We start from the raw sequence: 14,710 nt of genomic DNA on the forward strand, positions 1-14,710 counted from the left end.
TTATGTGCGTAACTGTACACGGCAAACTATTCGAAACAGCTGTTGTTGATATACATTTATCAACTTGAAGCAACAATGTTGTTGTGTTTATCGCCCTCTGTCGTGTGTTGCACAGTGGTTTAAGAAGCTGTGTCTGCGCGCTAGGGGGCGCATTTATTTTCTGCTCAACTTATTTATTCAGTGCAGAAGAAGAAGAATGGACTCGCGATAAAAAAATGGCGACGTCCATGCGAGCAGCGCACGAGCTGCAAACCAGAACCCGGACCGATGATGTACAGAGTAACGGCGGGGTCGAGTTCAGCTCTTTATTGCTCTCCAAACCTGTGCTCGAGGGGTTAGCCGCCTCTGGCTTTCAAAAACCATCTCCAATTCAACTGAAAGCAATCCCACTGGGAAGATGTGGGCTAGGTACGAGACCTAATAAAATACGAAATATATCTAAAACGTCCTATTTATAAAATGTCATGGGATTGATTTCTCTGGGTTGAAAACACATACTAAAATGTTCATCTTAAATGCAAGTCGCTTTGGAAACAAGCGTCTGCCAAATGCACTAAATGTAAATAATGATCTTCACCTTTCTTGTGTTTTCATATTATTTTTGCCTGTTCAGATCTAATTGTTCAAGCTAAATCTGGCACAGGGAAGACATGCGTGTTCACTACGATTGCGTTGGACACCCTAATACTGCAGAATACAGTCACACAGGTGTTTTATAGTTGATTAATTTTTGGGAATATATTTTATTACCATTTGTACAAAACTGTATTATTAAATACCCTGTTGATATGTTGTGATTGCTTGTTTGTTTCCCTTTCACAGTAATTCACCCTTTATTTCAACTTAATTTATTTTCAATCTCTTCTGCCACTTCTCTTGTCACACAGGTGCTGGTTTTGGCCCCCACAAGGGAGATTGCTGTGCAGATCCATTCTGTTGTCATGGCAATAGGCAGTGCTATGGAGGGATTAGAGTGTCATGTGTTCATTGGGGGACGGCCTGTCAGTCAAGATAAACTCCACCTAAAGAAATGCCACATTGCTATCGGCTCACCAGGTGTGACATCATTAAAGTCCAATGCGTAAGGTCTATACCATAGCTACGCCATAGGTTATCCGTAGCCTCTGCGTAGGCTGACTTGCACCTCGCCAAATTTTAAAGGTCACGTTCTTTCTGATCCAATTTTTTTATCTCTAGTTAGAATGTAATGTTGCTATAAACATTTTCAAAGCCTACAGCGAACGGCCAGTTTGGACTACAGCTCTCTACTTCCTGCTTTAATGATGTCAGTAGAACAGTTTTTTTAATAAACTCCGCCCACAGGAATACGTCAGTCGCAAGCTAAGCTAACGGCAAACTAAGCTGCTATCAAATCACAACACACTAAACAAACTACACAATAAGAACTCGCTACGTATTTCTGAAGAAGGGACTTCATAGAACAAGGAAGACATCAGCCCGTTTTTAGGACAGTGAAAACAGCGCTCGCTATACAGACAAGTAAATTTTGTGAAAAATACTGCGTTTTTTTTACACGTGAAACAAGAACTCACGTTATAATGCGCACTGTAAACAAAATCAAATCTTCAAAATCACAGAAAGAACAGGACCTTTAACAGCGCGTCAGTTCTATGCGGACCGCACGAGCTGTGATTGGTCCACTAGAACCCCTCCCGTCAGGTAAATAAAAACTGTGTCATAGTTATTTCCGTTTGCGACGTTAAGAACAAAGATGGGATAAAAGAGAACAAGGATGGACCAAGTTGAGGAGTGATTAACTCAAACTGCAACATTAGTCACTGTTTATTTACTTTCGTCACTGCTGGTCATCTCAAAACATACACAACAAGATGATGTTTCTTCTTCACTTGTGGGTTAAATTTTCCCAAGCTGCTTCTTCGTTGACGGCCGCGCTGCTATTGTGGTAACCCGCGTGGATACTGTCTACCAGCGGTCTGCATGTGTGTTCACATGTCGATGCGGACGATGAGGCAAAAGTATAAATGAAAACCGACGCGTAACCTATGCCGTCGGACCTACGCACAACTATAACACATCTCCGTGCGTGTTGTAACTCTGTCTGACGCAGCCCCCGCTAGCTTAGCTTAGCACAAAGTCTGGAAGTGAATGGCTCCAGCTAGCAAACTGCTCCCAATAAGTATTCTCAGAAGGCGAAGCACCGCCACTTGGGCGGAGCGACCTGCTTGCAGCACCCGAGAAGCCCCTGGTGAGGAGCAGAGAGTTCGTTGCAAATCACTTCGCCCAGTAGCAGTGCCTCGCCCCCCGAGAACACAGTTCCCAGCATGCACACCGCCAAAAGACCGCTGTCTCTCATACCACCTTGTTATTTGTACACGGTGTGACCACACAAATCACAACACACAAATAGGAAAACGTTCGCATTATTTTGTCACTTCTAGCTGGAGCCATTCACGTTCAGTCTTTGTGCTAAGCTAAGCTAGCGGGGGCTGCGTCAGACAGAGTTACAACACGCACGGAGATGAGAAAGGTATTTATGGACTTATCTAACTCTGGGGGATACGGTGAATAAGCTAAATTCCCAAAGTCTGGGCGTGCTCCTTTAACCCCAATTTCAGACAAGTAGGAGGGTTGGAACACTAATTTTACAATCATAAACATCGTTTTGAGTTTGTGCATAGACCTGACAATCCCACTGGCAGAAATCTTTACTTGTTTCATAAGAAAGCACATTTGATTTTAATAAGTAAACAACAGTGAACAACACCTAATATTTTAGGTTATCTTGCTTCTCAGTAAATTTGTCTTTATTTTAGTATTTTTTAAATATTTTTACTGGTAAACAACAAAAAATACTAAGACATCAAGGTTTATCCTGGCTCAAAATGAAAGGGAGGTAGTGCTAACATGATAAACATGCATGTGTTCAGTGACTCAACAATACACTTTACAAGCAATTTTTACAATTACCTTTTTTTAGTGTTTTAGTAATTTAATGATTAAAGAAACTCAGTGCATAGAGTGCAACAATAGTTTTTGCTTTTCTTATAGACACATTAAAAAGACACCTGTTTGGTGTTGGCCACCTTCAAATTCTCTATGCAAGAAAATCCCTGGACATAAAGTTTTGTCTTCATAGTATTTCAAGCACAAAATAATTGACAGATTTCTTTAATATAGTGTGTGTACAGTTTGGAAAAACAGTATTTTCATGTTGTTTTTATAGGCCGTATTAAGCAGCTAATTGAGATGGAAGCCCTAATTACATCCTCCATTCGTCTGTTTGTTTTGGATGAGGCTGATAAACTGCTAGAGGATGACAGCAGCAGCAGCTTTCAAGAGCAAATCAAGTAAGTTGTTTGCCGGATGCCGAAAAACAGAGGTTAATTGGATTTTGTGACTTCTGTATTTAGATTAAAATATATGAGTTATCTGATCTTTCTCTTTTTGCTTTCCGTGTACCTGTCACTTTGTGTAAGCTGGATTTTCTCCTCGCTACCCACAAATAAACAAATGCTGGCGCTCTCTGCCACCTACCCAGAATCCTTAGCGCAATACCTATCAAGATACATGAGAGAGCCTACATTTGTGCGACTCAACCCAACAGATCCTGGACTCCTTGGTCAGCAATCCTTTGAGATTTATCGTGTTTGTTTTTTACGAAAGAGAGCAGTATCTTTTAAATCATTGTTTGTGCATTGATGGTGTCATTGTTTTTTGCTTTAATCCTCCAGGGCTTAAGCAGTACTATAAGATAGTGCCCTCTCATTCATTGCCTCATAAAATCTTTGAGGAGAAGCTTCAGTGTCTTCTTGAACTCTTCAGTAAAATCCCATTTAACCAAGCGTTGGTGTTCTCTAATCTCCATAGCAGGCAAGTGCCGCACCTTTCTACTTACATTACTCATGCTGATTTATGTATATACTAGTCTAACACTAAGCATTATGGTTTAGACTTATTATAAGAGCTGTGATTTTACTATAAGTAATAAAAAACTAAGCTGAGCTGTTGTTCTGCAGAGCTCAGCACCTTGCTGACATCCTCTCATCTAAAGGTCTTCCTGCAGTCTGCATCTCGGGTAAGTTTCACAGAGTTTTATAGTAATATGTCCAAACTTAATATCATCTGGGCATTAAATTAAGTCTCAAGTGCATTATAAATGTTCATTATTTTTTAATCTCTTGCTGTGTTATGTAGGTGGTTTAAGTCAGGATCAGAGGTTAGAGGCGATGTGGAAGCTGAAGCAATATCAGTGTCGAGTTTTAATATCAACAGATCTGGTGAGATATCTGATAAAACATCCAGCTTTTAACACCCAAGCATGACATTCCTATTGTAAATCTCTTTCTTTTTTTACAGACGTCACGTGGTATTGATGCCGAAAAGGTGAATTTGGTGATCAATCTGGATGTTCCTCAGGACTGGGAGACGTACATGCACCGCATCGGTCGTGCTGGAAGATTTGGTGCGTTTGATCGTAAAGTTTAACGACAAAACAATTACACACCAACACTTACTTAGCCTTGTCTCTGTGGTTTTAATTAATGCACATCTTGGACATTTACATGAGAGTACTTAATCAGAGATGTGGAGCGGAGCTAGACATCTGTTCTGAGACGGTCAGACAGGGGTCAGAGTCTGAAAGGTCAACCATAGCAATCAGTAACATAATTAGCTGCTAAACACAAACTCATCAGGAGTATAATAATGACCGGGGCACTCCACAATCTGAATTTATAATTGGATGCTCGAGACATCTTGGTAACCAGAACATGATGTGCAGTGGCAACTGGAGTCTCATATAAATGACAGAAATATAAACCTTATATCAGCAGCAATGTTTATTTCTTTTATTGATCTGACAATGACCTCTGTGCTTATGTTTCAGGTACTTTGGGGGTTGCCGTGACCTACTGCTGCCATGGAGAGGAAGAGAATAAGATGATGGCCATAGCTCAGAAATGCTCCCTAAATCTAACTCATTTACCAGGTGAAGATGGTTGTTTATTAGGGATGCACCGAATATTCGGCCAACGAAAATTTTCGGCCGAAAAAAAGAGAAAGACTTTTATCTCCGAAACAATACGATGACGCAAACAGAAACCGCGACCTGCACGTGCTTGTCTGAAGCAACATGTATGCGGTGTGGATGTATTTAACCGCAAAAAGGCGCTAAAGAGAGCGGTTGTCTGTACGCACAGAGGCACATGCGGTTGAATAGTCCGGTCCAGATGTGATCATCACAGTGAGTACGCCTTTAAAGATCAGAACTCTTGGTGTGTAAACTTGAGAGAGAGTCGCACAAATGTGTCTCATACTGTAGTCCATTAACATACATTGGCCGAATAAAACAATGAAAAACAACGTAACGTTTGCATGCTGCGCTGTTTGGGATTTGCCCTCGGTCTCTGCTGCGCGTGCGTTTAAGTGCCCTCAATAGTGCACACACGAGTGAGACGCAAACAAGCGAACGTAAATTCTTTCTGTTATTGACAGGGCACACATAAACAAAATTATCTTCAAAGTATTCTTTTTCTAATAAAAACATTTGTTTATGTCTTTAGTGTATGTATAGATAACAGTCAGAAACCAGTCTCTGCTTATTTAAAGAGACCGTAACCTCAGTTAACCTACTTAAGTCTTTGTCATTAATGTTAATCAAACAACCCAAGACAAAGAGAAAATCACTTCTGTAGCTCTAAAAATAATAATATATTTAATTTATACAATAAAGACAGTGTTATAACTCATTTTATTCGATTTCTGTACCTAATGCTAATGTTAGCCCTTATTAATGTGCAATTTTGTTCTTTTTTATAAATTTCTATATTTTGTTAATTTCTTTATTTTTTATTAGATTTTCCCCACCCCCTTTTCGCTGATCTTAAAAAAAATGTGATCCGTCACACACCCCTAGTAAAGTTAGTACACAGTGATAGCCATAAATGCATTTGTACTAATAATTGGCATAATGATTTATTTAGGTTTTTGGGCCTTGGTTTCCTCTTTTTTGGTTTCGGCCAAGAATTTTCATTTCGGTGCATCCCTATTTTTTTATTGTGTTTATTTCATCCCAATCCTGTATATGTTTCTGTCAATTGTTTTTTTCAGTACAATGAAAGTGAGTGGCGACCAAGTAAATAATGATGGAATTGCTTTCCTTAAGATGTTAATATCTGTCTGATTCTCTCCAAGATCCAATCCCGCCTGGGATCATGGAAGAGACTTGTGACTGGGACGTGATCATTGAGCCCCCTTCCAAACCTCCTCAGAAGTTTCCTGCCGCCCCCAAACCAGAGAAAAAGAAACGGGTTAAATCAGAACCCACATCAAATAAATCTTCAAGGGCATCTGAAATATCACAGGTCAACCAAAGACCATGTGATAAACCTTACAGTGGTGCTGAATCCAAGGCTAAAAGTCCCTCTCCCAGACCTGCAAGGCAAAGACCATCGTCATCAAACCTTAAACCTCACTCGACTGCCATCCAAGCAGAGCAGAGTGATCCCCTTCCCAAAATTCCTTCACTGCCGTCCTTTAAATCACGGGCACGAAGGCTTACGACCTTCAGTGAGGCTGAGGCGGATTACGAGAGCTTCATAACAGAAGGTCCGGGACGATCTGTAGAAATCATTCACCAGTATGAAGGTAGCATCAGAAGTCAGGACACATTTAATGGCCTGCAAAACAGCCAAGATGACCATCATAACGAGGATAAAACTGAAGCTAATAAATCCCATCTTCAAGATGTGTCACACTCCCATCTAGATCTTCCTCTACAACAGGAAGTTTCAGAGCCAACCTCTGGCTCAAAGACTTCAGACATTTCTCCATCATCTGATGATGGTGATTCTTCTTCCGAGTCCAAGATGGAGGTAGAGAGCGAATCAAACTCTTCACTTCCCAGACAACACAAACATCACACACATGTTCCTCCAGACAAGGACGTTTCGCATGTACACATTCCAGTGGGCATCAATGTAAACCAGCGGGATAAGTCATCTTTACCTGCAGCCAGAGAACCAAGACATGGCAGAAACAAACAGTCACACAATAATCCTCCTCAATACAAAGGTCATCCAGGCTTTAAATCCAACAAAAAGTCTACGACAACAGGGCAGAGGAGGAGAAAAGAGAAAACTGATGATTTGGAGGAGGAAGTTGCAGAGCAGGAGGATTGGAATGCATACAGGGCCTGGGTCGATTATTACAATTCATATTACTACCAATCACAATTTAACTGGATGAGAGCGTATTACACAAATTCCATCTATATGATGGAAATGATGAAACGTTAAACAGAAACGAATGACTTTGTCATGTATAGAACCTATCTATGTATCCATTGACATTCACTGCTGTTAATGCCTCTATTATTGGGGTATAAATGTTGTTACTCTGTGCATATTTGCCTTTAATGGGCTTCTTTAATTGCAATTCGTTTACAGTGCTTAAGGTTTAATGATCTTCACTGTATTTAGTTCTTTAATAAAAATGAGATTCTAGAGATGGAGATTGAAAATGTTGCAATTGGCTGCAATGGTATGAGATGCGTTTGAAACAATCATTCGGTCTAATGTTCATCTTAATAATAACCAAAACATTTGTCGTCATGCATATGAAATGTGTGCAATCATAAGCCACGCCTACTAATCTGAGCTTTCAACTCGTTAGCAGCAATCAACTTGTGCTTTTCAAAACCAGTCAAGGGTATGAAATTAACAGGTGCCTCCAGAAACCAATTCTAAATGACCTTTCTAGACCAAGTCGAGGATATTTACCTTTGATGATGATCTTTATACAAACCTAGTAATTGTTGGTCCTCTGAAAAAAATGTGATTACTAGGAGGAGATGGGCACTCGAGAGGGGGTGGGATGATTGCAAGGGTCTTAAACTCAGTCAACCCTCAAACTGAACCTATAACCTATGCTAAGCAGAAAAAGTCTTGTTTTGAATTGTAGACAGGTGCGCAAATACTTTGTATCGTTACTGTGCCGTGTAACTTTGCTTAAATGGGTTTTATTTGGCCGCCTAACGTGACTTTAAACGGGAACGCGCGCTTTGTCATATTAAATTTTGAATCAAAAGTTAAATCTCGCTGTCGTGGCTTTTTTCCAAATGCGTATGCGCTGTTTTTAGCGTCATTAATCCAAGGAGAAAATCATATTGAGGTAGGACTCTTTTTGTGTCGCGTGCAGCAGTTTACAAATTCTCTGTTTACCTGCGTGCAGTTTCTGACGCTCGCGCTCATAAGCATGGAGAGATACCGCCACACCGTTGCGTTTCCTTTCACAAATAGGAACGAAAGTATACGAGTCTGGATTTGTGGACTTATTTTCGCCATTCTGGCTCTGACACTGAGCGATGATTCGGCCTGTTACTTGATGTGCCGGCATTTGCGACCGTTATGGTATGCCGTGTATGTGCTGTTTGCTGGGGGTTTTCATTATCTTCGCATCTTTTTGGTTGTGAGACAGCATTCTAACAAAATCACTGACAGTGGTGTGTCCTTTAAGACGGGTTTGCAAAGACACCTACCTGGTTGGAATCCTGCGGCCCATTCAGCACCATGGACAGCGGCCCCATGCGCACAAAAACTCGGCAAATCTCGAAAATACGCCTCAATTCAAACCACCGATAAGTTCTAAACTCTTTCTAAACATGTCCGAGCACTTTGGTCGGAATCAGGTGACTACTGTATGTAATTAAACCTGTTGTGATATTTTGTCTTCATCCTCTTCTATACATTTTTGTTTGGCCAGTGATGTAAAAATGTACTAAAAAACTGGGAATCGAACCCATAAAGATTAATTGCATTGCTAAAGCAATGTTTTTACCAATTGAGGAACACTTAAGTAGGCCTACATATTTTATAAATTTATACATTTGACATGAATGGATTTTTAATGCATTGTGGTTTTCTGTTTTGTAGCCCTGGCTGTTCACTGAAAAAAATGATTCGTTCAATTTACAATTTTTTTTAATGGTAAGTGGTTGCAATCAATTTATTTAAGTTACATTTAAACAAAAAAGATTAGTAAAGTAAAATGAAATAAAAAAACTTTTGTTTAAATGTAGCTTAAATAAATTGATTGCAACCACTTACCTTAAAAAAATAGTCAATTCAATTAATACTTTTTTTCAGTGTTGCATGAGTTTGAAACATTAACAAGTCTTTACAGAATAAAATGATTATAAAACAGCCCCTTGCAAAGGATTCTAGAAATCGACATTTGTATCATGCTTTACTTGTTTTTAGTCTTTTTAACGTTCATTTATCTTTGAACAAACTGTTAAATAACATACAATTAAATCTACAGTAAGTTACTGGCAAACAGCTGACAGTAATACTGAATTTCTACAGAATTTTTTAACAGTGTAGAGCCACATTTGGTTCTTAAGAAAACCAGTCAGAGGTTCCTAAAATAAGTAGCCTATATCCCCGCCTTTTTTTTTTACATTTGTATAGTTTGATAAACAGTTTTCTGCTTTAGAAAGGTTCTGTGAATGTTTACAGTTCTTTATGAAATCATACAGCCTCACAAAAAAACTTTTAAGAACTTTCATTTTTAAGAGTGCACATTATGTTTTAAACATGCAAACCAATTAGAATAAATATATTGATTGCACAAAATCTAATGTATTTTCACTTTAAAGTCTGTGTAAAAAACCCTAAGAACAAAGTTTAAACTTTGGGTCATATGTTTATCAAATCTTTGTCCAGAATAACCTAAAATTCAATGGAGCACTGATGTCACAGACAGACAGAGCTGCACATAGCAACATAATATAAAACAGAAATCCTTAAAGTGACTTAAATGAGACAAAACATATCTGATTTGAATTATCTGCTGTTGCATGTGTAATTGATTAGTAACTTTTTAATGATGCACATATAAGGTACATCATTTATTATCAGTATATCTCTAAATAAACTTAATATACACAGTTCTCTGGAGTACTTGATTCTAATTGGTCAGTTGTGACATTAAGAGGTCAGTAACAAACACTAAAACTGATGACACACTGCTCATCCTGGTACTGCGCGAGACCAATACTACTTTTAGATTTAATGTATCTCCGCTCTTTTCTTTTGTCAGGCTTGTTATAAATCAGATAATAAAATCAAAAAGGATCAGCTACTAAAATATTTAAAATTAATATTGATAAATCAATATCAATTTCGAATCCATGTATTAAGCAAATTAATGTATTGTTATCTAAAAATAAATCCTGACTGGTGTGAAATCTTAATAATAGATTGCTGTGGGATTATGGCTCAGCACTGAATTATTTGTCTGAAGAACTGAATAAACAGCAGATAGATTTGTGGCAGATACAATTAATTTATCAGGCGTTTCACAACTGTGACACAAGACAAGATCATAAATAATATTTAACATCTGACAGTGAACAGGAATCTGTTAAATAGAACAACATGACTATAAAAAAAACAAAACAAAGCAAAGAGAGTAAAAGCACAGACACACAGAGGAAGGAAGAAAAAAGACCCTTGATGTGTGTAAATGCGCACATACAGAACTCCACTACAAGCAGTTCTGTCACCTGTATGGACTGCACAAATGAATAGTTACAAAGCTGTTAAAATTTTAACTTCTATCACATGTATGTATCCAGCGTCTCCTGCATGTAAAGACAAAGTCAAAGTAACTTGAACGCATTACTGCTCTCCAATGTGAAGATCACAAGTGACCCAATACTTAACATTTATTATTGTAAAACTCTGAATCTATTGGCCACACGGTGTGTCTCTTCTGATGAATTACACAATTTCCATATTTCCCATTTATTATGTACATCCATAAAAATCAATAAATCACAATGCGACCAAACATAATTTGGACCAAAATATGCAGATTATTTTTTATAGCGGCGCTTAGATGTTTGTCATGGATTGTATTTACAACAAACAGTAAGATAGTGGCCATATGAACTCAGTGCCACTAAAGAACAATTTTGTAAGAGTTTACAAAACCTGATAAAGAATAATGTGGGCCAGATACCCTGATATATGTCACATGTGCTTTTCCCTGTAATACTATACTTTTTACATACCAGTATTTCTGTTCATATTATTAATGATCCTTTTGAAATACTCCATGGAAATTTGGCTTGTAATGTCTTAAGAGAACTGGTCATTTGCCAAAAACAGGTATGAGTCTTAAGGAGGGTCAATTTCTATGTATGCTGGTGTTAGAGGCACAAGTGAGTGAAGATTAAGGGAAAGGCATGGGATTATGTAAAGGGCGGGGCTTACGGGACAACAGGTGAAACTCGGGGAGGTTGATTGCTGGCAATTCTCAAGTTTGTATCTGTGAACACAATTCTCAAATTGTAAACAACACATACTAAACAACAGAGACATTCAATACATCCACAAATTTGAACTCTCTAATTGGCATTATTTTTCCTGAACATGGGCGACAAAGACACATACAGAAATGGAGGGAGTTTATAACTCAGTGGAGAATAGCTCTGTATGGTTGGTACAGTTGTTAGTATCTTCTCTAACGGCAATAAATCACTGAAACTCTAGAATGAAGGAAAACATTCACTGCTGATGAAAAACACAAACATCAAAATTTTTCCTACCCATGTAAGGTTTACGCAAACTAGACACGTTTAATACCCATTGAGCCATAATGACGATAACACTTAGATCAGAACAACTACAAGAAGCAGGCCAGCAGTGGACAGAGGAAAGGGGCGGGGCAGACACAAAGGGGCGGGAAGACGTAAAAGGGGCGGGGTAGGCAGTTGCTCTGGTTTTGCCAAAATATTACAAAATATTCTATCAACAATATTCACAGTTAAACCAAGGCTCGGTACACATCATAATCACAAAATCTCAGCGATGCCTTGTGCTTGTAGTCACAGAGTTTTCAAAAACACTTTCATGTTTCTCTCGTTTTTTGGTTCTATATTACAAAGTGATGCGTGACAGGTCTGACGTTACAAAGTCGACTCAGCATTTTGGGCTCAGGGGTTGACAGTGGCTTAAAGAAGAGGGGAAGTCTCCTCCCCCTGAGAGGCACAAACTGTGTAATAAGCTCAGAGTTTGAGGGAAAATTCAGTAACGCACACGTACGCACACGGGGTAGAAACATTCAAGTTATGCCTAAATCCAAAAATAAAAACTAGTCTAAGAAACACTGTCGCACTCATACATTCACCCTTAGACTCTGATGATTTTATCGCTTAACCTTTAAGATTTAGTATAGATCAAAATCAAACATATCTGGGATAAAGAAAGCCGAGGCTTTGAGAGGCTGTCTGTGATTAATAGACAAATAATAAACAAGAGTCACAAGATGTTTACAAGACTTCTTCCCTTCATCTCTACTTAAAATATGAATCTTTGCAGATAAAAAAAGAATGCATGACAAAACGTTATAGGAAAAGGAAAAATGTTTTATGCACAGTGACACCCTCATCTTATCAGTCCTGATGGAGGTGGATCGAATACTCATGGTTGTCCTGCTCTCTCTTTCTTTTACACACGCATCCTTTTCATCTTTCCTATTTCTCGCAGGAAGTTTGAGTCAGTACTCTCCTTCTCCCACTAAGGGGCAGGCTACTCATCAGTTTCTTTTCCTGAGGTCCGTTTTCCTTCAGAGCGCCGAGATTTTCACCACATCAGTGCTGGGATTCAGAAAAGGTGGGGCTTCGGGGGTCGGAGGGAGCGGGGCATCCGGACTGGCTCGAGAGTTGTTTGAGGGAGGGGTGGGGATACTGATGATTGCCGTGGTAACCAGTCCACTGCTTTTGCAGTTCATGCTCCCCGATTCAACTGACATCAGATTTAGACTGGAACGACTATAACAAAGATGCAAAAGAGCAAGATGTATTAGAAAGCTAGAGAAAAGCGACAAAATGACATCATTTTAAAATGTATGCATATTAAATGTGAAAAGTTTGGCAAAATAGGGCTAATAAAAATGTAAAAACTTAAATGTACTTTTAACAATTAAACTAAATGTGCTACTTGTTAGAAAAGTTTTATTTTAACATTCATTATGAAATAAAGATTTAAAGGCAGGGTGCATGATCTCTGAAAGCCAATGTTGATATTTGAAATCACCTAAACAAACACGCCCCTATGCCAATAGAATCTGGACCTTCTTTTAAATAGACCCGCCCACTGATCTGTATACCCTATTTTTTGGTCTATAAGCCGCGTTTTTTTCATAACTTGGCTAGTGCTGCATCCAGGGGCGTCGAACTGGGGGTAAAACCAGTACTGATTACCAGGGCCCCAAAGAAAGAGAGGGCCCTTGAAAAGTCTGGAATATATTATGGGGTGGGGTATGGGGGCCCATCAGGAATGCCTATGCATAGGGCCCGAGATCTTGTGCAACGCCCCTGTCTGCATCTTATAGTCAGGTGCGCCCTGTAAGTCAGTATGAATTAATTTAGACATTTATGAGGCAAGAGACATCATTACCGTCTACAGCCGCGAGAGTCCGCCATATGCTGCTTCTGTATTTATGTAATTCAATAGATTCTGTAATGTTGAATGACAAGTATGCGAACTTCACGCTAATTGGCTTGTTCGATTAATTTAGCCTATTCAACCTTCCAGTTAGTTCAGTATGCTTTGGTTTATCGTTTAAATAACTGATAATATTACTTTAACGTACAGACATTCATTCAGCCTGCTGTTCTGTCTGCTATTGTTTAGTTGAATAACTTGCCTTTCCAGATTAAATGTCTGTTCTTCGGCTCGGATTTTGTGGAATAATTTTCTAAATAAACGTATAGTCCACTGTGACTTATAAGACGTTATTTATGATGCGGCTTATACTCCGGTGCGGCTTATAGTCCGGAAAGTACGGTAAATTACTGGATTACGCATGTCGTCACAATTGTGAAGCCACTGCGCTGCCATTTTGGTATGCCCAAACATTCTATTAAATCAATGGACGTTATTAGATTTTAATGATTAAACATAAATTTAATAGTCTCTGTTTTTATATCTGAAGTCTCCCTGTACATTATTACAATGCAAATGTCCTAAGCATGTACATAGTTATTTACTGAAAGTAATTTTGCTTTTAAAACAGTAAGTTACTATACATTCATCTTCATTACAGTATCAGATCAGCGGACAGACCGCAACATATTTATTATGTATGAGTACGTGCTCATTCTGAAATCTAAATAATAAAATCATGCTTTAAGTAGCGTATGTGCAGGCAATAATTTGCTGGTTTTGTAATTATGTTATCTTTACAAGTTACCTAAACTTATTTAGAGAAATAACGCTGACACGCGTATAAATAAAGTTTTTTGACATTAAGCTACACGTTCATTAACAGAATGCAGCAGATACACTCACCTTAACAGTTTTTTATAAATCTTTTAATCTGCCTGATTAAAACATATAAATATTGCAAATAACATCAGAATTAACAATTAATTTACGTACACGTATCCTAAAAATGAATCTTGTGTGACTGATACTCTGTAAACCGGGTGAATTTAGATCATGATTTCTAATGCAAGTCAATTACGCCCTCTGCCGGTTGGGGATACCAAGATGGCCGCTCGAACGCTGGCTTCACCTCACGCTGTTATGTTGAGCGTTCTATGCGCAATCCAGTTATTTAAATAGATAAGTGGACCTGCCCCACACATACGCAACCAAGGCAACGATGTTGGTTAATAGCAGGGTTCCCACACCTTGATAAACTTCAAATTCAAAGACTT

General features: G+C 38.7%; 2 protein-coding genes across 7 annotated transcripts in view; one reads left to right on the top strand and one right to left on the bottom strand.

The window, feature by feature from the left end:
* The first annotated feature begins 175 nt into the window (after positions 1–175).
* On the top strand, positions 176–7,501 carry ddx20 (DEAD (Asp-Glu-Ala-Asp) box polypeptide 20). Its single transcript, XM_055167881.2, has 11 exons — positions 176–408; positions 614–708; positions 888–1,056; positions 3,206–3,329; positions 3,459–3,601; positions 3,714–3,852; positions 3,999–4,057; positions 4,177–4,259; positions 4,339–4,444; positions 4,868–4,969; positions 6,175–7,501. Exons 1-11 carry the CDS (start codon positions 216–218, stop codon positions 7,275–7,277), a joined length of 2,316 nt encoding a protein of 771 aa, XP_055023856.2. The 5' UTR covers positions 176–215; the 3' UTR covers positions 7,278–7,501.
* Positions 7,502–10,306: 2,805 nt separating this feature from the next.
* The window catches only part of kcnd3 (potassium voltage-gated channel, Shal-related subfamily, member 3), a 117,741-nt gene continuing 113,337 nt past the window's right edge, over positions 10,307–14,710 (bottom strand). For all 6 annotated transcript variants that reach the window (XM_055168032.2, XM_055168036.2, XM_055168034.2 and 3 more), the window contains one exon: positions 10,307–12,817. In XM_055168032.2, the coding sequence (XP_055024007.2) occupies positions 12,613–12,817 (205 nt within the window). In that variant the 3' untranslated portion in view covers positions 10,307–12,612. The remainder of the gene's footprint in view (positions 12,818–14,710) is intronic.

The sequence above is a fragment of the Misgurnus anguillicaudatus genome, chromosome 5 (assembly GCF_027580225.2).
Source record: "Misgurnus anguillicaudatus chromosome 5, ASM2758022v2, whole genome shotgun sequence".
NCBI lineage: Eukaryota > Metazoa > Chordata > Actinopteri > Cypriniformes > Cobitidae > Misgurnus > Misgurnus anguillicaudatus.